The 26,128-nt window shown below is 41.7% G+C and overlaps 1 protein-coding gene across 3 annotated transcripts in view; it reads left to right on the forward strand.

Moving 5' to 3' along the window:
* The window catches only part of GRIA3 (glutamate ionotropic receptor AMPA type subunit 3), a 273,921-nt gene that overhangs the window by 116,378 nt on the left and 131,415 nt on the right, over nt 1–26,128 (forward strand). For all 3 annotated transcript variants that reach the window (XM_057314146.1, XM_026520521.4, XM_048213511.2), the window contains one exon: nt 16,022–16,209. In XM_057314146.1, the coding sequence (XP_057170129.1) occupies nt 16,022–16,209 (188 nt within the window). The remainder of the gene's footprint in view (nt 1–16,021; nt 16,210–26,128) is intronic.

Consider the following 26,128-nt stretch of genomic DNA (forward strand, 5'->3'; position numbering starts at 1 on the left):
GGTTTTAAAAGTAGGCCTACTTGAGGATCCAGAATGGTCCCATACCTACCTTCCCCAGTAGCTGCGTGGGAACAAGTCTTGCTGGACTGGCCCATTGCTGGCTCCGGTAGGGTCTCTAAGCCAAAATATTCATCATTAATTGTTTTCCTCTTGTCCACTGTCCCTGCCCTCCTATGCCGGTTACTTAACTCTCCTGGAGGATTTAATCAATACTTTCATCTGCATAGGACCCTACAACTCCACCTCTCCTTCAAAATAATACACAGACCTAGCACACTGGCCAGTGGGATCAAATTTCCAGCCAAGAGGAACTCACTTAGCCATTTTGTTAAGTTCTGTCACTGAGCACTTTGCCTCAATGAGCACAGAAGCTTTTTGGGCATGGTTGACTAGTCCCTCCACTAACCCAATCATTATGATGACTAGCTACATGGTTCCTAATTAGATTCATTTTATTCAAATAAATTCCTAGCCGGTGCCGGTTCCCAGTGGTCCATCACTAGAGTCGGCATCTTAACTGTAAGTGATTCAGGGTTCTCCTTCTGTAAACCTCCCAGATTCTAGTTTGCTGAAGCGCCCCTAAATTCAGTCACAGCCATAAGGTTGTTTGTCATTTGCAACTCAGTAACTCGGTTAGGTAGACCCCCTGGCTAAATAAAGCCCAGGCCATGACTTTGATGGCTGCTAGGGCCTTCTCGTCCATAGGCCTCTACTTTTCCCTCCATCTCGGCCAGCCAACCTTCTTAGTAATCTGTGCCATGGGTGGCAAAACAGGTGGGGCCCAATGATGGGGCTGGCTTTGTTTGCACCTCTTACCCTCACACTCATAGCTCAAGCAAAAGTGTCCATTTCCAAGTGAAACACTAATTAAGAACAATGAAATTAAGTGAACAGAAATTTTTATAAAGATGTTTCCTCACTGCTCCTCTTTCAGATGATCTTTCCTTTCCTCTAAATCCTAGCCTCCATTTGTCTATTAGAATAGAATGTTCTTGATCTACCCTCTCCAAACTCTGTCTGACAGTACCTATGTATATAGTCCTTAAGGGACCCCTCAAAATAGAGTATTGAAGAAACTGAGTCCCAGAATGGGAAAGGAACAACCACAAGCTCACCCGGTTTAATGAGCCTCTCAAGACTTTCTTAGAAGGTAAATCCTAGATTGCAAGCAAGTGGAAACATTTATAATACCTCCTCTGAACTTTATCCTAGAGGCAAAGACAAACGTTTGAAGGTTTTTGAGAATGAGCATGGCTATTATGTAATCAAAATAATGAGAACGTGAAAGCCGGTCTTAGCAGCTTGGACAGAAGGGGAAGGACTGTTTGCAGCAGCCCAAGCAAATACCAGCAATAACTTTAAAATAGCTGATAGTCATGGGAATATAAAGAAAGGTGAAGACACAGAAAGGATGAATTAGTTTCACTTCATGTTTGCTTAGGGCAATGGAAGAGTCACAGATAACACTCAGATTTGATAACTAGGAAATATGACAGAAATAGGGAAGTCAGAAGAAAACAGCTGCTTTGGAGGCAGGGGCATCTGAGACAGTGTGAGAAATAAATAAGGGCACAAGCAATGATAAAACCCACCCAGACTAGTAACTCCAGCTCAACTCCAAAAGTGGTGATTAACTGATGAGCGATATGCCATTATCCAGAGAACCCTGACTGTGTTCCTGTTAAGCATTTGCTTACAGTTGATTGCGCGACATGCCTCCTAGCGGTCCTGAAAAATCCCGGGGTGTCTTCAGGTAGTTATACAACAATGTGTTCTAAAGCCCTGTCTGTTGTGAAGAAATACAGAGAAAAATGTATGACTCCTTCGTCCCTGAGTAACTACATGTTGGAGTAATTTCAGCCACTAATGAGGAGAAAGGAGAGCGTGAGCTTGGAAGCCAGATCTGGGTGTGGATCCCAGTTCCAGAATTTACTAGTTATGTGCATTTATTTATAAACACGTACCTCTCTGAGGCTCAATCTCCTCGTCTGTTCATTGGGGATAATTACTTATGCTTAGGATTGTTGGGAGGATTAGATGTAATAATGTGTACAGTGGCTTAGCACAGTGCCAGGCCCAAAGTAAGCATTCGATAAATGTGAATTTATACTGCTATCCCAAACTTGACAGGGAAAGTAAAAGCGGTTCAATTTAAAATCTAAGGAATGAGGGGTGCCGGGGTGGCTCAGTCTGTTGAGCGTCCAACTCTTGGTTTCGGCTCAGGTCGTGATCTCAGGGTGGTGGGATCGAGCATCGCATTGGGCTCTGTGCTCAGCTCAGAGTCTGCTTGAGATTCTTTCCCCCTCCCTTGCCTTGCTCCCTGCGTCCCCTGCTTGAACTCTCTCTTTATCTAAAATAAATAAAATCTTTAAAATCTAAGGAATGAAAGTGAGAAAATTTATATATGATAATTCAAAAAAAAATCTTGTTATTCCAGCAATGGCTTAAAGGTGGCATTCAACCATAACCCCCGAGAGAGAGTGGTCACCCTCTGTAGTCTAAGATTCTCAAGCTAATAGAGGTTGGGTGTGAGAGCTTGAAACCTTCATTTCCCCACTATCTCAATCAGGTGATCTGTTTGATGAGATATGTGTTGAGCTGAGTTTTGATGAATGAGTGGCTGATGGGATGTAGAAAAGCAAGGCTTTTCTAGGTGTGGAGAGCAGCCAGAGAAAGTCACTAGAGATTGAAGATGCTGGAGAAAGCTGTGTCCTGCATGAGGACTGTGTGATTCGGCAGGATGAATCAAGCCATGAGTTTCAAAGCCTGTGTAGATTAGAATGGGCCCCAGTACCAAAGGGGAGTCTCAGTTAGATTTGAGGAGGAAGAGATGCTCTAATACACAGACTTACCTGTGGAATCCCTGGCTCCTCCGTGCAAAGGTATTGAAGCAAAGAGGAGCACAGCCCTTAAAGGAGTCACCAAAGTCCTGTAGGCAAAGTTACAGGGAATACCCACAATTTTCCTGTTGGATTTTAACTTTTACTCAATACCAAAATGAATCTTTATCCAGAAAACACAACAGAAACATCATTTCACATTACTATTGAAAGTTAAAGCAAGAAAAGGGTTGTGGTCATGGTCAAGTTGGGATCCACCACTGGAGAAACCATTTTCTCCCTCTGGACTTCCGTTTCTCATTTGTACAATGAAGAGACTGGGACCATTGCTACATTCTGGCTCTTATTTGAGAATGATAAGAGATTTGGGAGAATCCTGGCCATCTCAGACAACCTAACTTCTCTACAGTCCAGGAAAGATTCAGCCGCTCTTCTGGGAGCCCAAGGCCTGCACAAGAAGAAACATTAGCCTCTAAACTTCCCCATACTGTTAAATCCACTGTCATATCCCACTGGAAAAACTCAATTGAAAGAAAACAACTAATCAAAATGAGTTGATCTTGGTGATATTTTTATGTGTGTGTTTCTTTTTTTAGTCTGAAAGGGCACATGCAAATGCTTATTTACCTTGTAAGTTCTGAACATCCTACTTTGGGTGTTTCCCAAGCACTTTTTAGACCACAGGATTAAGTCAAAGGGAACTTTCTTTCCTTAAAGGAAAAGTGTGCTTTCTGCTGTCCTTAGGACTGTATCTTTAGCCCCTCTGTATCCTCTAGGCAAAAGCTTGCCCTTAATATTACCTTTGACAGCCTTCCAGTAGCATCAGGATCAAGAGATCTCTGCACTTCCAGGCAGAATAAGCCACAGTCCTTTCCAGTCACATCCAGACCCCTTTCCTCTTTGACATAAATCTGCCTACACTTTCCACCTCTTCTCTTCATTGCTGGTAGCCAGCATCCATGCCTCACACCCAAAACTTGGGAATGTTATGAGGTTCGGCTTAGCCTTGCTTTCTCAAAATTAAGAATGTCAAAGAATGTTTCCAGAGAAGTCACTCTCTTGGTAAGAAATCATATATACAATGGAATATTGTTCAGCTATCAAAAAGAACGATTTCTCAACATTTGCTGCAACATGGATGGCACTGGAGGAGATAATGCTAAGTGAAATAAGTCAAGCAGAGAAAGACAATTATCGTATGATTTCTCTCATCTATGGAACGTAAGAACTAGGAAGATCTGTAGGAGAAGAAAGGGATAAAGAAAGGGGGGGTAATTAGAGGGGGGAGTGAAGCATGAGAGACTATGGACTCTGAGAAACAAACTGAGGGCTTCAGAGGGGAGGGGGGTGGGGGAATGGGATAGACTGGTGATGGGTAGTAAGGAGGGCACGTATTGCATGGTGCACTGGGTGTTATACGCAACTAAGGAATCATCGAACTTTACATCAGAAACCAGGGATGTACCGTATGGTGACTAACATAATATAATAAAAAATATTAAAAAAAAAGAAATCTTTTTCTTAATAGAATGCAAGCACATATTTTCTGAGCTTACGTCCCACCTCAGTCCCACCTTACTTCTCCATAGGCACAGGCCACAATGTAAACTATAAACTACTGTGTCTAAATGGAAGCCCAGGGTGTGATGCTTAATGCAAAATATACCCACTTCCGGGAACCCATTCAAAGTTCCTCCTCTGGGAGGAGGGATGGCAGGGTAAGGGGTTATCTTCATTGTGGCCACTAGGTTCCATTTGGAATAGCTTGGCCTTGGGGAGAAGATATACTGTGGCTGATTGGTAGCACTTCTTCCTCTAAGTGAGGCTCCCTTTTAATCATGTGTAAAGCCTTCCCACCACCACCACACAACCAGAGCTGCAAGTGCATTATTTGGTTAACATCTATAGTCGGCTCTCCCCCAACTGCCCATAAAGTGCCTGCTAACACCTGGGCCACTCACTACTTGCTTTACTAGGAGAGTCAGTCACATGAGTACTGGAAATTACTGATTTCAAGGGCGATTAAAAGCCAAGTGAGGAAATATTAAATAAGAAGCCTATCAATGGGCACAATCAATCATCACATGACATCTCTTAAGTGCACAGCAGTCCCCAGAGCAGCTTTGAGATGACTTGGACCCTCTGTGAGTTTGCATTGCAGTCAGTCCCTCCCAGGACAATTACCTAGATACCAAATAGAAACATGAAGGAATTGTGCTCAGGCATTTGTAGTATCCCCTTTAATCCAAATTCCAGTTGCTTTCAGTTGTTTCTATTTTTTTTAGATTTCTTTTTTTTTAATTGAGGTAAAATTGGTATTTCTAAAAGTTTCAGATGTACCACATTATAAGTCAATAGCTGTGTGCACTACAAAGTGATCACAACTAAAAATCTAATTACCATCCATCACCATACAATTGGCCCCTTTTGCTCTTTGTGCCCACCTTCCACCCCCACTTCCCCTCTGGTAACCACCAATCTGTTCTCTGTGTCTATGAGTTAGTTTTTGTTTTGTTTGTTCATTTGTTTCCCTTTTTTAAAATTCCATATATGAGTGTCTTTCTCAGTCTGACATCTTTCATTTAGCATAATACCTTCAAGGTCCCTCCATGTTGTTTCAATGATAAGATCTCATTCTTTTTTATGGCTGCGTAATATTCTATCATATATATATATATATATATATATATATATATATATGTATATGTGCACATATATTATGGAATACATATATATGGATATATGTGGATATATATATACACATACATATATGTGCATATATACCATATCTTTCTTTTAAGATTTTATTTATTTATCTGAGAGAGAGCAAGAGCATGAGTGAGGGGAGGGGGAAAGGGAGAGGGAGAAGCAGACTCCCCGCTGAACAGGGAGCCCGAGGTGGGGCTTGGTCCTAGGACCCTGAGATCATGACCTGAGCCAAAGGCAGACAGATGTTTAACCGACTGAGCCACCCAGGCACCCAATACCATATCTTTTTTATCTACTTATTTGATTGGACATTTAGGTTGTTTCCATGTCTTGGCTGTTGTAAATAATGTTGCAGTGAACATAGGGGTACATGTATCTTTTTGAATCAGCCTTTTTCTATTTTTCAGATAAATACCTAGATGTGGAATTAGTGGATCATATGGTATTTCTATTTTTAATTTTTTGAGGAATCTCCATTCTGTTTTTCACAGTGACCGCACCAATTTACATTCCTACCAATAATGCACGAGGGTTCCTTTTCCTCCACATCCTCTCCAACACTTGTTGCTTCTTGTCATTTTTTTAAAGATTTTATTCATTTATTTTAGAAAGAGAGAGAGATTGAGCAGGGGGAGGGACAGAGGGAAAGAATCTCAGGCAGACTCCACACCCAGCACACAGCCTGATGCAGAGCCTTATCTAACGACCCTGAGATCACGACCTGTGCCAAGGTCAAGAGTTGGACACTTAACCAACTGAGCCACCCAGGTGCCCCTTGTCTTTTTGATAGTAGCCATCCTAACCTAACCAGTGTGAGGTGATATCTTATTGTGGTTTCAATTTGCATTTCCCTAACAATTTGATGCTGAACATCTTTTCACGTGCCTGTTGTCTATCTGTATTCTTTGAAAAAGTGTCTATTCAGATTCTCTGCTCATTTTTTAATTGGATTGTTTATTTTCATTGGTGGTGAGTTATATGAGTTCTTTATATATATTGGATATTAATCCCTTGTTGGGTATATGATTTGCAAAAATCTTCTTCCATCCAGTAGGTTGCCTTTTCATTTTGATGATGGTTTCTTTCACTGTGCAAAAGCTTTTGAGTTTGATGTAATCCTATTTTAAAATTTTTGCTTTTGTTTCTTTATTATTATTTTTTCTATCAGACCTTGTGTGGTTGAGGATCAGAAGGCTTGACTGTTCTGCTTTTTCCAGACATTAAGCAAATCTACTCCACATGGTCTTCTAAATTTCCTCTTAGCTGACACTGCAAACCAGGTTTACTTTCACTCAATAACACTGGTGTATCTATTTGGGCATGCCTCCTCAGCTTATGATGAGGAGAGTAGAGGAGAATGTAATTCACCAGCAGGGAGAGAAAATTCATAATGAAGAATAGGATGAGAAAGAAAAAAGGAAAGGCAGGATTACATGCACTGCCAGTTTCAGAGCCAACTTTAAACTTGACAAGTAGTCGGTCAGTAGTTGCCACTTCGAGTGGGATATTTGGATATCAGGAATACCTCAGGCTGCCAAACAATACCTCCTGCTTACTATTGTCTACAATTTCTCCATTAGAGTTTGCCCCTTTATTTCCAGCCTTTGATTCTACTTTAAAACATAAATCCTTCATGGAAGGGGTCAAAATTAAGTTTTAATCTGTCACGGGCAGTCTAGTATGAGTAAAGGGGTTGATGTGGAGGGAGGATTTGTACTGGGAAAGAGGAAAAGGACATAGAACTGGGACATGGAGGGAGGGCACCTTCTGTTCACTGACTCCCAAATTAGCTAAGGTCCCATCCTAATAATGCAGCTGCAAGGAAGAGAAGATTTGCAGAGGGTCAGCTCTTAATTAAAGGGAAACTTAAACTAACACAATTATGAGGAATGAGGACCTCAGGGAAATCTTAATTCACTAAGGGTAAACTGGGCCGGGAGTGGGTGAATATTTGTTTTTATCCTGTTCCATAAAATCCACAGACTGACATCCATATGCAAACACAGAGGGGTTCTTGATCTTTCCATCTTGAACTCCTCATACACAGAAGAGTTTCTGCATTAGCATCTCAAATGTAGACAATTGCTATATCGATTTTGGTGGAAACCAAATGTGTTTGAATCAACTTAAAACAAAACAAACAATAACAAAATGACAAAATGTGGATTCAAATGTTCTATCGGAATCTTTCCATGAATTCTTTTTAAAGAAAAGTACGTTTGTGGGGCACCTGGGTGGCCGAGTTGGTTAAGCATCTGACTCTTGATTTCAGCTCAGGCCATGATCTCGGGGTCATGAGATGGAGCCCCATGTGTCCTGTGCTCAGTGCGGAGCCTGCTTGAGGATTCTCCCTCTCTCTCTGCCTCTCCACCCACTCATGCTCTCTCTCTCTAAAACAAATAGATCTTAAAAAGAAAAAAAAGAAAAGTACATTTGCAATATGAATAAACATACCCTGAAGTACTGGGTTTGAGTTCAGATTTTTGAATATCAGGTTTCTTAGATATGACAAAACATAACCCAAAATAACTGAATCGGGTTTCTCATCTGTCTCTTTCCTCTTCACTTGTGTCTCAGAAAACACCTTCATATTCCACGTGTAGCTTCCCTATTCACTTACTTTGCCACAATATACAGGAAAAATTTATCTGAAACTTCATGGAGACCAAAGAAGTTGTGAGAAGTGAAGAGAATGGTTCGCATAAGTTTTGGGTTTAAAGCTCAGGTGAACACTAGAATAAGAGCAGAAGAGAAATTTTCATTTGCCTCTTTCCAGCTCACATAATTTTTTGATGAACAAGAATATTAAATTCATAAAAATGTTACACTTCTGTTCATTCAAATGTGTCACAGACAACATTAAATGTCAAATAAACTGAATTAAAATATATGTGACATATGGGGCGCCTGGGTGGTACAGCGGTTAAGCGGCTGCCTTTGGCTCAGGGCGTGATCCCGGCATTCTGGGTTCGAGCCCCACATCAGGCTCCTCTGCTATGAGCCTGCTTCTTCCTCTCCCACTCCCCCTGCTTGTGTTCCCTCTCTCGCTGGCTGTCTCTATCTCTGTTAAATAAATAAATAAAATCTTTAAAAAATATATATATGTGACATATAGTACAGACACTTAATATTGTTAATATATTAGGACTCTTGTGAATCAATGAGAAATGATCAAGGGCCTGGCTGGTTCAGTCAGTAGAACATGCGACTCTTGATCTTGGGGTCATGAGTTTGAGCCCCACGTTGGGCATAGAGCACTGCTTAAAAAAAATAATATAAATAAAAATAATTTAAAAAGAAAAAAAAGAACACCATTAATATCACAGTAGAAATCTGAACAAAGGAAATAAACAGGAAATTATCAATATAAGGAATAAACATGGACACAAAAATTTTTAAAAATCATTAACTTTACCAACAAAGAAATGCTAACAAGAAAGGGAATATTTTTATATCTCCCTATCAAATGAGCACATGTCTTATTCACTGCCAGCGAAGGGGCAGAGAGACAAGTACTTTTGTATTCTGCTGGTGGGGACATAAAGTGGTACAACCTTTCTGGAGGGCAATTTGGCAATATGTATGAAAAGCCTTAAAGTTGTCCATAAATGTTTGACCTGATATTACCACTTCTAGACATTTATCCTGTGGAAATAATTAGAGACGCTATATGAATGTTGTTATCACAGCATTATTTGTAATAGGGAGAAATTAGAAACAATTGAAATTTTCATATTGGGGGAATGGTTTAATAAATTAAATATGTCTAAGGGATGGAATACTATGTAACTATTAAAAATCATGTCTGACAACATTTAACAACATAAAATGATGTTCAAGATACAATGTTACCTTTTTAAAGACAAGACACAAATAGCACAATCCATTTTACTAAAAAAAAGAGCGTGTGGTATATTTATATAAAATAAAATGGAAAGAATATATCAAATATTAACAGTGGTTATCCTTGAGGAACAGAGTCACCTCTACTTGTATTTTATTTTTTATGTTTTTTGTGTCTTTTCAAATGTCCAAAATGAGCACATATTAATTTTATACTTAGAAAGAAAAACACAGATGCTACCTCAGAAGAAGAAGGACATTTGTAAAGGGCTTTGAACTCATTAGGGTCTGCTTCCCACGTACTCAATATACCCAGATTCCTCATCTACCACAGGAAGAAGTGATTTGTAACCCTAGCCTGATCCTTCCCCTCTTGCCTTTGTACCTTTGTTTGCTTATTTCCAGAGGGTATATATCCCTTCTTGGATCATGCTTTTCTCACCCAGAACCTTTCCACCAGTCATGAGGGACACCTAAGAAAGAAACCTGCTTCTGGGGTGTCTGGTTGGCTCAGTCAGTTAAGCTTCTAACTCTTGATTTCAGCTCAGGTCATGATCTCATGGTCCTAAGATCAAGCCCTACGTTGGGCTCCTCGCTCAGTGTGGAGTCTGCTTGTCCTTCTCCCTTCCCCCACTTGCTCTTTCTCTCTCTCTCTCAAATATATAAATAAATAAAATCTTTAAAAAAAAAACCTGCTTCCATATACCTCACTGTATTGGGTAGCCTTTAGAATAGGTCAACAGTTCTCAACCTTGGTTGTACAAGAGAATCACCCAGGGAATTTAAAATAAAATAAAAACAAAGCCTGGGTCCAGGGTGAGCCTTGGACATCTATTTTTTAAAGCTTCCAAGGTGATTATAATGTGCAGCCAGAGTCAAGAGCCACAGAGGTAAGTAAAGATGCAGAAAAATAGAGTAATGCTTCCTTCAGCTGAGTTCAGTCAAGTAACACAGGCAGGACGGACACTGACCCCCCACTCCACCGGCCTCTGAGATTCCCATCAGCTACCAGCTGTTCATTTGTTCAGTGCTATAGCCTGGGGATCATAAAGCACGTCACCGACTTTCAGAGCCATCATGTGAATGACCTCATGAGATGGGCAGACCCCAAAACAATGCTCAACATTCTTTTTCCTTTCCTTCCAAACTGGCTTATGTGAAGGCTACTGCTAAAATGCAACTGTGTTAGCTGGGGGGGGGGTAACACATTAAGCCATGAGCCATTCTTACGCTAGCACCTGGAAAAGGACAGAATGCTGAGAGAATGGGACCGAGGACAGGCCAGTTTATTACGCTTCTGTTTTTAGATCAAATACTAAATTTGTTCAGCATGAAGCAGTTTTTCATTTCATTTGTGTAGTGAACAAAATCCTGACCTTCTTTTCCCCCCGTGAAAGTGATTTTGACAATTGTAGATTTGAGATATTTTTGTATCTGCTGCCATGCCTGACATGAGGTCAACCCAATAGTCACAGATTAAATTCCCTGGGAGCATCTGCAGAGATGGAGATCAGCATGCTGATGTTTCTTGGGGAGTATCTTCACTACCAACACTTGTGGGAGAAAAAGAAGGAAGTGGGTTTGGGTAGAAAGAGGAACTGGGCTGTGGTGCTGTCCTCACGAGGCATCTGCCTAACCTTCAGGGAGCTCTGAAGTTGGGATGGCCTTCCAGAGTGATCCCATCTGGGGTAGAGGTGTTGTGCCTTTTTACCCTGTAACAAGCAGTCACTGGATGCAGGCTGCTCTGGGAAGGGAGCTTGACTTGAAGCTTTCTTTAGCCAACAACCTTTCCAGAAACTGAAGGAATAAGCCTTTTGGTGCTGAAGGGGGATCTGGTGGTACAGCACAGCATCCCTACACTCGCCTTTCCCACAATGGCTTCCTTGTTTAGCAAGAGTAGCCCAATGACCAGTCCAGTAGGATTGAACTGGTCATAGTTGGGGCCCTTTTCTTCATCCATAATCACCTTGCTGCCCCTCTACCATCCTGTTCCTGCATTATCTTGGTTGAACACAGAAGACAATCCAGCATTCGCCCAGTTACCTATGTGGTAACTCCCAGTCTTTAAAATGAGGAAGAAGGGGTGCTTGGGTGACTCAGTCAGTTAAGCATCTGCCTTTGGCTCAGGTCATGATCTCCAGGTCCTGGGATCGAGCCCCATGTCGGGCTCCCTGCTCAGCGGAGAGTTTGCTTCTCTCTCTTTCTCTCTCTCCCTCTCTCTCTCTCTCCCCCTCTCCCTCTCCTTCTCCCTCTCCAGTAAATAAATAAAATCTTTTCTAAAAAATAAAATATAAAATAAAATAAAGATAAAGAAGGTGGACAACAACAGTGGTCTGGAATCAAGATGAGAGAACTTGCTGCTCAAGCCAAAGGAGCTTTCAGTCAGGCACGCTACAGCTCACACAGAGTGGAGGACAATTCTAAAGCTGCTAAAACAGCAGGCTTATTTTTACAAAGCCAAGGCTTCGTTAAGCACCTCACCTCCTACAAGCACCAACGCCTGCTTTGGCTCTGCCTCCAGAGACAAACTTTTCTTTTTTTTCCGCCCTCAAACTCATATTTACTCTCTTTGGGCAGCTGCAACGGGGAACAGTCGAACCATAATAAATTAGGTACAGAAACAAATAAGAGCTTTTGGGGGGGTTACTCAAGGATCTGTACTAAATTGAGGTGACCGTGGCCCCCAGGGCTGTCAAGGACGCAGCCACATGCTCCAGCAGACACAGGGAGACTGCCTGGTGAAACGCGCTGCCGTACAACGCCACAGGGCTGACTTGCTCAGAAAATATGAGCAAGGCTCATCGCCCAGGAGGCCCCAGACACCAGCTCATTAAAAAATCAGGGGCTTTCTCTATTTAATTTTTGAATAGGTAAGACACTCACATGATTCAAAGAACCAAAGTATACAAAGATCTATAAAATTCGTGTTTATTAAGAGGCCGCTTACTGGTGGCAGCAGACAGCATACAGAGCTGTGCTCATCTGTCACCTGTGTCTTCCAGGAGCTTGCACTCGGAAGGACAGAATGAGTCATATCTTTTCACCTTTATTGTTTTTGTACTTACAGAAAATAATACCTGCTTCTTGTAAAATCGTCAACATTCCATAGGTAAGGGGTGGTGCCAGTACAAGTTCTTGGTAATCCTAAACCTCAGAGGTAACTACTGCCAACTCCTTTGCATTCTTTCTATACATATACAAAGAGGTGGGGCTGTTCTTTACAAAAATAGGATTATAGTATAAGTGCTATTCTCAGCTTTTTTTCTCCATAAAAATATATGGCAGAAGTCCTTTCTTTTATTATCTAGAGATTGGGCCATCTTTTTAACAGCAGCATAGCATTCCAAGCGTCTATACTAGAATTTATTTATCCAGTTTTATTTGGAATTTTTAATTGCCTGTCATACAGTTCTTCTGATCAGCTTCTTTATTGCTTGGAACTGATTTCCCTTGCATTTAAGTCTACCCGTCTCTGGAGAAATGAATGAGAGATCAGTTAGGGAAGTTTCGTGGGGGACGAGAGTCATCCATCAAGGTCTATAGAAAGTAGAAACAGAGACACACAGGTATAGTTGCCTTGAGCAGGTAACGATGAGAGTACTGGGAAAGTGTGCAAAACCCTCTTCCAGATTTGAGCGAATGTAAAAATGGGGGAGACGTACAGACTGGTACGGGGTGAGGGATTCAAGAAAGGGAGACAAAAGCAGGTTGGAATGGAACAAATGTTGGAACGTGGATGGTGAGTCATTACATAGCAAAGCTTTTATGGAGAGAACCGACATGCTTTAGTTGAATCCAAGCTTGGTGTCGATTAACAGTATAATGTGGCAATTTAAAAATATTAGCAATCCTGGGGCACCTGGGTGGCTCAGTCATTGAACATCTGCTTTTGGCTCAGATGATGATCCCAGGGTCCTGGGATCAAGCCCCGCATCGGGCTCCTTGCTCAGTGGGGAGTCTGCTTCTCCGCCTCCCTCTGCTGCTCCCCCTGCTTGTGCTTTCTAGCTGGTGCTTTCTCTCTCTCAAATAAATAAATAAAATCCTTTAAAAAAATTTTAAATAAATAGATGGATAGATAGATAAAAATATTAGCAATCCTAGGCTGCCAAAATAACAGCCAAAATCAAAGCAGGCAATAATCCCATTGTCATCCACACTGGTCAGATCACATCTGATTTATTCAAGTCAATAAAATATTGACAAATATCCATGAGAGAGACAGAAGAGTGAGGGAACCTATCATGTTATAAAAGTAACTATTGTAGTATTGGGACATCTTTATTCTGAAGAAAAGAAAAATAAGGGGAGATATGTTAACTGTCATTAAAAAATGTGGACTGTCACACGGAAAAAGGATTAAACTTTTGTCCGTGTCACCCCAAGTGGTGGAATACAACTGGCAAATAGAAATGATAAGAATATAGATTTTGATGTGACGCCTGGGTGGCTCAGTTGGTTGAGTGTCTGCCTTCGGCTCAGGTTATGATCCTGGTTTCCTGGGATCAAGTCCCGCATGGGGCTCCCAGCTTAGCAGGGAGCCTGCTTCTCCCTCTCCTCCCTGCTCGTGTTCTCTCTCTCTCTCTCTCTCTCTCTCAGATAAAATCTTAAAAAAAAAAAAAAAGAACGTAGACTTTTGACTCAATACACAAAAATACTTGTCTTTTGCTAAAGGGCCTTTTAAAAAGTTTAAACATATCAGAGACTCCCTGATGTAATTTCCTTTCCATTATTATTCAGCCAATACTTTCTTCGTAAATAGTACAGAAGTAAAATTCAACCTAGTCCTTGCTGAATTTCATAAATTCTTAATTAGTAGGATTCAAAATAATGAGACCTTATTGTACACTGCTTAAGAAAGATTTTCAAATACTTTAATCACCTTCTTCCTGTTTATTTCTTAATCCTGTGCTTTGGCCCACCATGTGCCCTCAACTCCCACTGAAGCAGAGAACACACAGAAAACCCACAGGAAAATGTAAATCTGAGAAATAAATATGCATGGTTGGTTTAAAAAGAGTAAGAATTAACATTTAAAGCAATGGTAATTTACTCTGATCTGTAATTTTGAGCTCCTATGCTGAAATTGCTCATTTGGAAATTACCAAGTGCTTGGGTCTCATTTGTGATCTTCTTCCTGCATACACCCAGCACACAAAGGAGTCATAATGACCGGCTGAGTCACTGCTGCCATCTCCCTCAAGCGTGCTCTCCAAATGTCAATACCATTTTCTATGGTGCAGTGATGAAGATTCCCAGCCGTAGCTTGCTTACACCACAGGACAGGCCCTGAAATGTGTTCGGAGGGCACCGTGATCTTCCTCCAACCCCTATTGCTCCAGTGGCCAAATGGTCATGCCACAGATCATTCTGGCTTTGCAGATCATTCCCATTACCCATTGCCATTAGTTATTGCCGGAATATAAATGGAAAACCATTTAAATTTATGGGAAGAAGGGAGCTGCTTTTGACCAGATCCCAACAAAATGATGTGCACACTTGATGAAATTATACTCACGTTATGGATTCCTACCAGAAGCAAAACTATGTACATGGTATTAGAGACGTAAGTACTCTAAATGACCAGTACGTAGAAAATCCTGTGCTGTTCTATGGCGCCTACTTTAAGATATCCTGCTCTTCCCAACTTCTCAACCCCACTTCCAAAAGGGTTACCCAGAACTCAAGCATTACATCTTTTCCGTCTTTCCCATTCATCATAGATCCAGGGTGTTAGTAGTTAATAGTTGTCAGATGTAAATTAACTAAAAAGGAACCAAGAATCCCTGGTAAATTTAATGAAGAAAGGGGAAGAACTGAGGAGGACTTAACATGACTGAACTTTCTCATAATGCTAGGATCAAAGGACCAGTATATCTTTGTTAGAAACTGTCTTTGTCAGGTTTTCTTAGTTCTTTTACTTGGGAGACATAATGTATCTTGTTGGATAGTCATATCCATGTAAGAATCAGCCATGTTATAATAAGGTTCTATCTCTACCGAAGCTATGTCTTGTTCGAAGAATATTTAGTGGAAGATGAAAGACATGAGCTGCAACAGGAAACACTGAGGCCAGAAACAAGGGAAAAGCCTTGGCATTCATTCCAGAGACATTTTGATAATGCATGTCAATCAAAACAGTTAAGTACTACAATTCAGCCAGGATTGCTTGAGTCTGGGCTTGATAAACGACCAGCCTGGTACCCCCAAGTTGTAGAATCTTCCTTTAAAGCAAGATAGAGGGCACCTGGGTGGCTCATTCCGTCAAGCGCCTGCCTTTGGCTCAGGTCATGATCTCAGTGTCCTGAGATGGAGCCCCACATCGGGTTCCCTGCTCAGTGGGGAGTCTGCTTCTCCCTATCCCTCTGCCCCTCCTCCCCTGCTCATTCTCTCTCTCTCTCTCTCTCTCTCTCTCTCTCATAAACAAATAAAATCTTAAAAAAAATAAAGCAAGACAGAGATGCCGACTCTCTGGATGGTTAAGTCTGGGGTCAAGAGTAAGCCTGCTTTCCACAGTGGATAAGATTCGAAGGGACCCAACGGACTGTAATAAAAACACAGTGGAACCTTTAATACCTACAGGAAGAGTTTAAAAAGAAAAACATCATCATCGCTGTTCTTCCTTCTTTCAGGATTTTCCATTCTCCAAGCGATTATGGAAGCAGCAGTGCAAAACAACTGGCAAGTGACAGCCAGGTCTGTGGGCAACATAAAGGATGTCCAAGAATTCCGGCGCATCATTGAAGAAATGGACAGGAGGCAGGAAAAGCGATACCTGATTGACTGCGAAGTCGAAAGGATTAACACAATTTTGGAACAGGTACGTTTGAGATCTATTCCACCCCCAGCCCACATGTTAAATCATCAACCTCAGGCAGCTCCCATATCTGCTCATAAATGAAGTAGCCAAAAGACTAAATGGGCCAACAGTCTTTGATAGTTTCTCTAATCTTTTTTCCTCCCTAGTGGCTGCAGGGGGAAAAAAAGAAAAGAAAATATAAGCTGTTGAAAATTGTACGACATGATTAATCTGGAAGTCTCTGCAATTTAATGCTACCTATCAGATAAACACACCCTTCCACACCTCCGTTTCATAGATCGCTGACTGCTTCAAAGTAATCCCCTTCCTTTTCCATACCTTCCTCCCAGCACAGAACAGACAAGGGATTAGGCCGGGCAGAAGGAAAGGGTTTTGTTTCAGGGGCACAGGTGCAGAGTGTCAAGGCAGTCTTCCCTAGGTTTGAAGTTGTGGTGTCTTTGCAGAACAGCCCTCTGGTTCCAGAGAGAGACAGAATGCGTATACGTAATTTAGACCCTTTTGTAAGTAAGATGGCATACTTGAGAAAAAAGTGTTTATTGCTTTTAAAATGCAAACAAATTGAAAAAGAATTAGACTGGGGGGAAAATACAATTCAATGGGCCCAAATGTATTCATTATTAAGCTAGGATATTTAAATTTAAGACTAAAAAATATTAGAAGAAATGTTTCACCCTAAGCCAGACGGATACTGTGTTTGGAGTAAAGAGTTGAATTGAAACGTGGTGAAAGTTTATTATTTTCCTTAGAAGTCTCAATTTTCCAGTTAATAACAGAGTGCCTATGCTGCCATAAACAAAACTGTAGGGGAAACATTTCCATTCTAATTCGATCCCAGTGTACCTGGGGGCCGGAACAGCTCTGGAGATTGAAATTATAGTGAGCGGCCATTGCCTGGGAGAGCTGTTTTATAGCAAATTAAATATTAACAATTTGTCAGGTATGCCCCCATAAGAAGAGAATGCAAAACAAAAATAGGGAAGGGAAGAGGAGGGGAAAGAAGGAGGGAGAAAGGGACGGAGAGAGAGGGAGAAACGAAGAGAGGAAGGAAGAGAGAAATCACTGAGCCTGCATCGTGGAGATACAGAGCCGTCCCCTTCCCGAGAACGACATCACCTCTACTGAACGGCGTCTCACAGGAAATCTGGAGCATAGCCTGGCTAAATCAAATTTCCCAACGAACGTTCTCTCGAGCTACCCAAATGATCCACCCCTCCCTTCTAAAAAAAAAAAGGCTTTGATTTTCTTAGATCTTGAAAGTGAAGAATCAGGTCAGTGATGCTGGTGAATGTACTACATGCCCTCTAAAATTTTATACCAAAATAGCCTTTTAGTGGGTGACCTATTTAATAGCCAAAAGCGCAGGAACATCTTCCTTGTTGTACTTTGTTTTCTTTCTTTTGTATCGGAAACTCTGGCTTCTTGAATATGTCGCACTCGGTGAAGTGTTCCAGGCTTTATAGGGTCTTACACTGGAGGCTGGGATTTTTCAGCATGATGTAATAGAAAACTCGGGGGGTAGAGCTCTGAATTTTATGTAGCTATGGGGTCTTGGGCAATTAAAACATCTATGCCTCAGTTTTCTCATCTACATCATGGGGAAAATAAAACTTGCTCTACCTCACATGGTTGGTATAATTGCTCCGAGAGACATAAACTGCTATAGAAAAATATAGTCATTATTACCTAACGCCTTCAGGAAAACTAAACCAACGTGATTCAAGAGCCCCGTTCTCTCTTTTCATGTATCGCTTTCTGTCTTCCTTTCTTCTACATGTACATTCACAGTGTCCCTCAAAATACTTTCTATACAATTTTTCAGGGAACATTGTTCAAAGAAAAGTTTTAGCAACATCCAGATAAGGCTAAAGAGTTCATTTCACTTATCCTTTTCTCCTCTTTCAAAGAACTGCTATAGAACTACCAACTCATGATTCTTTTCTCTGCCATTTAAGGAATGTCTCGGAGGCCATAAGTACTATGAGGTAGGGGCCACGTTTGTCTTGTTCACAGTTATATCCCTAGTGTCCAACCGAGTACCTGGCATGTAGTATTGGACGGATGGGTGGACGGATGGGTGGACGGATGGAGGAATATTGAAGCAGCACGTTTTCAGTAAGTTCCGCTGTGATTTTGCAATGCTTCCCTCGAGAGGCAAAAAAGTGCCTGCGGCCACATGATAAGATTATGAAAGGACACATTTTCTAAAGCTTTAAGGTGGTGGCTCTCTGCTCAAACCTATTCTGATGATATCATAAATTTGCCATAATTTATTTTTTAGATAAAAATAGATTTCTCATTAAACAAATTATTTAAATTAAGCAACAAATTCAACATGATGTTTCTTTAGAGGAAACATTTGAAAAAATGAATTGAATGCTAAGATACAGAGATGTCACTTTTCTCATTGGTTCCTAAGCATTCTTTTGACAAATTTATCCTGATTCACTGTACAGATCCTGGTCAGAATGAGGAAATTTATAATTCAATCAGTATCATGTTCTTCTAAAAGTTGCCCCATCCTACAAAGGTGTTTTCAACTTTGATTGAGGTTATTTTCATAAAAGGAAATCTCTATGGTCTCCCACAAAATGATACTTCACGACCCATTACACCACTATAACGTAATTCCCTGCAGATTTGATTTTGGCAAGAAGTTCATACTGTACTCCATATCCCATGGGTGTGAATGAAAAGACATCAACATGGTGCAATTTTTCCAATATAAACAGGTCTTCAATATAGTGTTATATAGCATAACCTCCCCATTTCATGATATAGGTTCTAATTTCCCTGCAAGTGTTCAAACGCTTAGAGGGTAAATACGAATTCTTCTAACATTTCTCTCCAAACTCTTTTTTGAACTCTTTCCGACTCTCAGACTACAGCAGGAAAAAAAAAAAAAAACCTCAAAGGAGGTACTAATATCGTTCTTTAACAGTTCAGCTCTAAGGGAAGTATTCCAAACTTACAGCTCTAAGAATTAACATAGAAAATAAAGCTAGAGACAGATGAAAGAAACCAGGAAAGATAGTCAGGGTTCCCAGAGACTATTTAGAAACTGTAGATTTTGAATCTAAACGCTAAGAGCACTTTGTACAGGAAGATATAGGTGTGCTAGGCTGAATGAACCCCTGACCTGACCTGGTACAGCATTCCTGTTCCTGCATCGTGTTCACGAGGCCCTCCCCGTTGGCGGACAGCTGCCTTAACGCAATGGCCAACCTAAACTGTCGCTTTTGAAAAGGTTACCTCTCCTGGCCTACCTACCCACGACAGACTAGATCCTCCATCCCCGTAGCATATACCTACGTGTGGACTGCTTTCGAAAGTCAGGCCCCATAACATGACATGGCTCTGTTGGTCATTTAAAGTTTATTTGGAGAGGCAACAGAGTGGAGAGTTTCCGAACCTGGACTTTGGAGCCAGTCGGAGTGGATCCTGTCACTTGCTGTGTGACCTGGGGCAAGTTACTCAACTCTCTGTGCCTCCATTTCCTGCTTGTAAAATGGGCGATAACTGTCCATTAAGGACTAGATATATGCAAAGCTTTTAGAAGGTGTCTGACACATAGTGTCTGGGTAGTGCTTTGGTGCCACAGGACATGTTTTCACATACGTTATCTCATGAGCCTCACTGTGGGAGGCAGGAAGGGCAGATGTGTTTATCCCAAATTTACAGATGATAAATGGACACTTAGAGACACTCCAATGGTTTGTCCAAATGTGGTGCTCCACTCAAGCCTAGTAAGTGGCAAAGCAGGGACAAAACTCAGGTCTTCTGACTCCTAGTCCAGTGCTCTTGCCCCTACACTGACCCACCTTCCTTATTTCTAAGGCATTAATTAAATATTTAGCTGAAGCCAAACCCTAGATTAGGCCTGCTCATCAGTTTATGTTGTAAAACACTTGCAAAGCAATTGGAGAAGATCCAGAGAAGAGCGGGAAAAAATGATCAAAGCATTAGAAAACAGGCCCTACGAGGAAAGGCTATGTGGGATTGGGGTCTTTAGGGCTGGTGAAAGACGACAAAGAGGCAGTTTCATCACCATCCTCCAGTATAAAGAGTTATCATAAAGAGGGCACTGGCCAAGCCACTCTGCCTGCCTGAGGACAGGACCAGAGCAAACGAGCTTAACTAGGACTAGACAGAGTCAGCCTTCGAAAGGACTCATGACAAGGAGAGAGGACACTGGAAGAAAGTAAGAGCTCAGCAGTTGAGGCTATATGCAGGTGAGGCCATTCCAAAGTAGCAAAAAGTCAAATCTAGAATAGTTTTAAGATTGTTTTTGAGAAGAGACAAATATTCTGAGTTAATCCTGTCTTTTGACAAGTAAATATCCTTAAAGAAGATTTATTTTAATGAACAGATAAGGGTATTTCCTAAATTTCCTCAATTGCCTCCCCACTGGATATCTAAAAGGTTGTCTCTTTAAAGACATCTAAACATCCCCCTTCGGGCTTTACCATGTTTTTATTTTTTCCTTAGACAATTCAAAGGGAAATCTCAGCCCAGCCCTTGCCTGAATTATGGCATATGCAAACTTGGCGGGGCCCAAACCAGCATGCGGCAATGTGCTACTCTCAGGAAAAATACAGAATATATGATTTCCCCTAGAAATATTTCAGGCTAAAATCACCTCGTTGTGGATGATGTGAAAGGAACACTTCTTAAGGACAGAATCCTGAAGCAGGTCAATCCTTCAGGCTCCTTTCATTTGAGAACTCTGTCACTTCAAAGACAGTCATTTTAAGAATGAAACATCCAAGTTAGTAAGTCAGGTCTCTAAAGGCAACAATTCAAGCAAGATGAACACTATTAGGGGCCCTTCTAAAGTCTCACACAAAAGACAGTGCTCGCTCCGAAGTATGTGTAGCAATTGGGGTCACTAGGGCACTGTTCCCGGTGCCTAGACCTAGGTCAAGTGTATTAAAAATGTTACACAGCCTTACGCCTGCTCCCGGCCTCACCCTCCACTCAGCACAGAGTGGTACCATCCAGTTCCTCCCCTCTGTTTGCTCCCCCTTTGCCCCAGCCCTTACTCTCAACGTTCCTGGTAAAACATTTAGCTGACTTACGAGTCCATGAGACAGTTTGCATTAGCCTCCCTTCTTCTTGGAAGATTTTGTTTGTGGTAGAGTTGAATAAATACCAGCCTGGGAATCAAATAGATATGACTTCAAATCCTAGCTCTATTCTTTTTTGCATGACTTTGAAAAAAGTGACTTAATTTCTTTGAGGCTCAACTTTCTCATCTTGAAAGACCATTCCACTCCCTTCTTTTCATGTGATCCTGATGTGTTGTGAGGATCAGATAAGCTCTGTGAAGAGCACCTGGCACAGTGCTTGGCACCCAGCAGGCACTCAATGACCGGTAACCGTAGCTATTCGCCCACGAGGGGAAGTTTTCATGCTGGTGAAAATTAGTTATTGAGGGACCGTTGCTCAAGAACAATGTCTTCGTGGATTTTCTGAGATATCAATTCAATCTAAAGTCTTAACACAAGAAGAGAGTTTAAGACCTGAGCTAGCCTCAGGTCTCACTAATATGAGTTTATCGCGTTAAACGACCTCTCTGTTTTTCTCTCCAGTGTAACATTGGGTCATGCATAGTGATTGATAAGCTCAAGGACCATCTGAGAATTAACCAGATTTTTCAGCATCACTTAAAATAATTAAAAGCATTAAAACCTTGAGCCACCTATGACAACTGGGCATTTTTAATAACAAATAGGTATTAAGTGGTTACAAAGTTCCAGATACCGCTTTAATCAATGTGTGTGGATATCTCATGTGAGTTAATCCTTCTATTAGCCCTATAAGGTAGATGGGGATATTATCACCATTTTACAGGTGTGGAAATTGAGATATACAGGTCATACAGCTAATAACCGGTGGAGCCAGAATTGGAACCCGGGGGTCTGACTCCAAATGCGTGAATCACTGCACTCATCAGCCTTGGGTCTGACTGAGGTTTTCAAGCAGAGTAGATTCAACCAGAGGTTATAAGAGATAAGCATCCTGATGAAGCCTAGAACAGCTTTGTTCACAACAAGCATTGATAAACAACAAGCATTTCACAGATATTTTCTCCAATCGACGAGGATCCATATTCCATTAACGCGCGGAATTGAAAATATGCCCCTTAAACCTACCCTTTGGTGAAAAGCTCATTTATGATGAGCAAGTTCATTAACTTATGGCGCCAAAACAATCTATGCAATGGACCCCACAAGAGTAGGAATAAATTGTGAGAGTTCCTGTATCAGAGTGATATGTAAGTACGACTAGCATTCCCATCTGCGTGCAAGTCTTCTCAAGTAAAGAACCACAATCTCCATTATATTACCCCAACTGCCATAGATGTTGCCCATTTCCTCCTTCTTTTGCTGGGGAATAACCTGAATGTACCTGGAAAAGTCTGGAAGGCGTAGCTCCTCTTCCCTTCATTAACCCCAGAAAAACAACATAAAATAAAACTGGTCCTGGGAAAGCATGATGTCCACAGGATAAGTGTTTGGGGTGGGTGCTGAGCTTTTCTGGGCTGCTAGCTTTGAGCACCAGGCCTCCAAGGGAAACGTTCCTCACTCCCACCCAATATCACCCTTAAACCCAGGTGAGAGGAGCCACTGCCTTGAACTCTGTGCTTCAGAGGGCTCCTCATACTGCAAACACTAAAACACAGAGACTTTTTTTTGCCTTTTTGGTGTTGAGAGTATTTGAACAGTTAGTAGCTGGTTGAGCATCAGGGAAAAAAGGGAGAGGGACACATAAGACAAACTGGGCTCCCCAGATCAGAGCACAGAGTGACATGGGGGTAAGGGGGAGTCAGGCAAGGACAGGGGAAGTGAAGGAGAGATTGGTAACTTACGCCATGGGAGACAAAAGGAAAACGGCTAATTTCCCCAAATCAACCTAAGTGAAGAATCTCGGCAGATAGGTTTCTCCAGATAACTGTGCTCCCTCCCTCTGCACGACTTGAAAGATGTAGTCTTGGAAGACATGTAGAATTGCTCGGCAACTCCAAGTCAGAAAAGTGGGCCTTGGGTCTGGCAACTTGCTGTCCTTGGCTTCTTGGAGAACTTGACAGGTCCACCCCATCCTGGCTTCACGTGGGTCCAGTCACCAGGCAGGAGTTCTGAGACCAGGGCTTAGCTTCCGGCGGCGCGTGCGGATCTCCCAGTAGCAGTGCTGGCCTGCGGGAGGGCCTGAGTCCTTGAGCAGCCTGATCTAGTTCAAGCGTTGGGCGCGTGAAAGGATTTCAATGTAAAATGAACTAGAGGATCTGAAATGGAGAATCTCACACATGCGCCTTCAGGAAAATGAAACAAGAACTGAGAAGACTGATTTCCCATAAATGCCTGACTTCGCGGAAAACCAGAACCTCTCTCTTGAACAACGAACATCCATCAAGAATCTCTTTTCATCCTCAAGCCAATGAACTTATTGCTTGGACCCTGACCAGACTTCCCCACTCTTTGCACTCCTTACCCATAAATACGGCCCACCCCACACCCTAGAGCGACTCGCCTGGAGCATGCTACAGTTTGCATTTCCTGGAATTGCACTTCCTCTGCTATTCCTTCACAAACTCAATTTCTGGTCATTCGAGCTTGCCTCAGTTTACCTCTTTATTTGGGTTGACAGGTAGATACACAGGCCAGGCCAAGGCATACTTTGTTTTGGGACATTTTAACCTTTAAATATAGGGTATGTGGTCCTCCATTTGTGTTCCTGCTGTGGGTTCCAAAAATGTTAGGGGTGAGCCTGCTCCTATTCTCCTATATCTCTCATACCTAAAACATAAATGCCCCTGTCAAAATATCCAGTTTATTTCCAAAGAGCAGGTTTTTCTGAGCACTCGAGGCTCATTCCGTATAAATGTAGCTCTTCCAGTCATCTATCATGATATTTGTTTGGTGAGGCAGGTTAGGGAGGGTGTTTTTCACAGTAGTAGACTCTTCCTGACAAGCTTAGATGCTATGGAAAGTTAATCAAGTGCCTGGTAGAACTAGGATAGGAGTGATACGCCCATCACTCTTGGAAGATTTTTATCTTACTTCTATCTCTCAGGGGTGAGTACAAGCTACTCCAGGGAATCTTCCTGATACTTTCATACCTTCTGCTTTATTTCATAGATTCTCCTTTTTACCCTATCCGAAGTCCAAAGAAGAAGATGGTCAGGGGATATGGTTCAGATAAATTATGGACCTGGAGGGGCAGTGATAGGGAAATAAATTACTCAATTTTCTCCTTTCCATGCCACGGCCACAACACACCCACAAGCACTATGTTTGGTCAATTCCTTTTTTTTTTTTAAGATTTTATTTATTTTGAGAGAGAGAAAGGGAGAGAGAGTGTGTGAGTGGGGGAAGGGCAGAGGGAGAAAGACTCTCAAGCAGACTCCATGCTGAGCACCGAGCCCGATGCGGGGGCTCCATCTCACAACCGGGAGATCATGACCTGAGCTGAAATCAAGAGTCGGACGCTTAACTGACTGAGCCACCCAGGCACCCCTGGTCAATTCCTTTGCAACACTAGAGTTTGTCTAAGAAAGATTCTCTATGCTTAGAATTCCAAAGTTCTTCTAGAGACCTGCTTTCAGAGGCATGGTTACAAGCTGAGAGCTAAACCTTCTTCCAGCACCACATGGTAATGGTTCTATACTTCACACTTAGGTCTATGTCTCCATGACATTCAAATTATATGATGGGCTGGTACTAGATAGGAGATAGGACAACGACACTGGAGACCCCTTGAACCAAAGCAAGGCGCCATTTATTTATCAGCCTGTGTCTACAGGTGGACCAAATGAGAAGTCTTTCAGAATCTTTAAACACAAAGACACATAAGGGAATTGGCAGGTGTTATTTACCTGGATGTCTAAGGGTATCTGAGCCCATATCCCCATGTTAGAGAAACAAGGGCCACACAGAATGGGATCTCTTGGAATGGATAAATAATTGCTTACCTATCTAAGAAATCACTGCATAATTACGAGGTAACTCATGAAGAAGAAGGAAGGCAAAGGGACCAGACCTCTGGAACAGACGTTGTAATTTACATGGAACACTTCCAAGACAAGGGCCAATCAACTGTTCTGAGGTTAACCTCACACGAGTGCTTCTATTAGAGTACTATACTAAGCACTATTGGAAGAAATGAAAGTTCTCTTTCTTTCTTTCCTTTTTAAATTTTGTAATAGCCCCTAGCAATGTAAATCAAATGAGAAAGCATCATATCTCAACAAATGTAAAATGATAAAGACAAGGTACATACGTGCTGGTAGAATAAAAGAAATTAGAAACCCCACAGCTGATTTTTGCATATGAGTTCATTCATCATAGAATGTAAAGTCAGTGTGTTTCTAAGACCTATGCCTCTTCATCTTCTTCCCCCAGGCACATGGTAAGGCCCTTATATATAAAAAAAGAGGGACCCCATTCTTTGCTTTTCCCTGCTCCCCAATCTTCTAATTATACAAGTAATACATAGCCAAGCACACCCATTGGCCTTCCCTCATCTCTCAGTGTATCTTACGAGATGTTCCCTTTCTTTTCCCACCTCCAACCATTCCAGTTTTCTCCCTGAAATGAAAATGGCTGCCTCATACATCCTCCTCAGGGACCTTTCTCATTACTTCACCAATTATGATGTCCTGTGGTCTCTATTTCTTACCCTGTCGACATGGTGATTTAAAGCTATTCACTTAACATATATTGGACTACCCTAATAAATATTTTGAAGCAAAAATACACCACAGAATTGCAGAACAGTGTCCCAAAAGCAGAACCCATGGTTGGATTTCTTAAAGATACTCACTGCTGACATTGTTTCTCTTCAATCCAGCCTGACATCTGGCCTCCAGGCCCTACGTGAGTGGACAGAGCCACACACTTTTACTTGCAGTAAAAGTCTTCCA

This window comes from Ursus arctos, chromosome X, assembly GCF_023065955.2.
Source record: "Ursus arctos isolate Adak ecotype North America chromosome X, UrsArc2.0, whole genome shotgun sequence".
Classification (NCBI taxonomy): Eukaryota; Metazoa; Chordata; class Mammalia; order Carnivora; family Ursidae; genus Ursus; species Ursus arctos.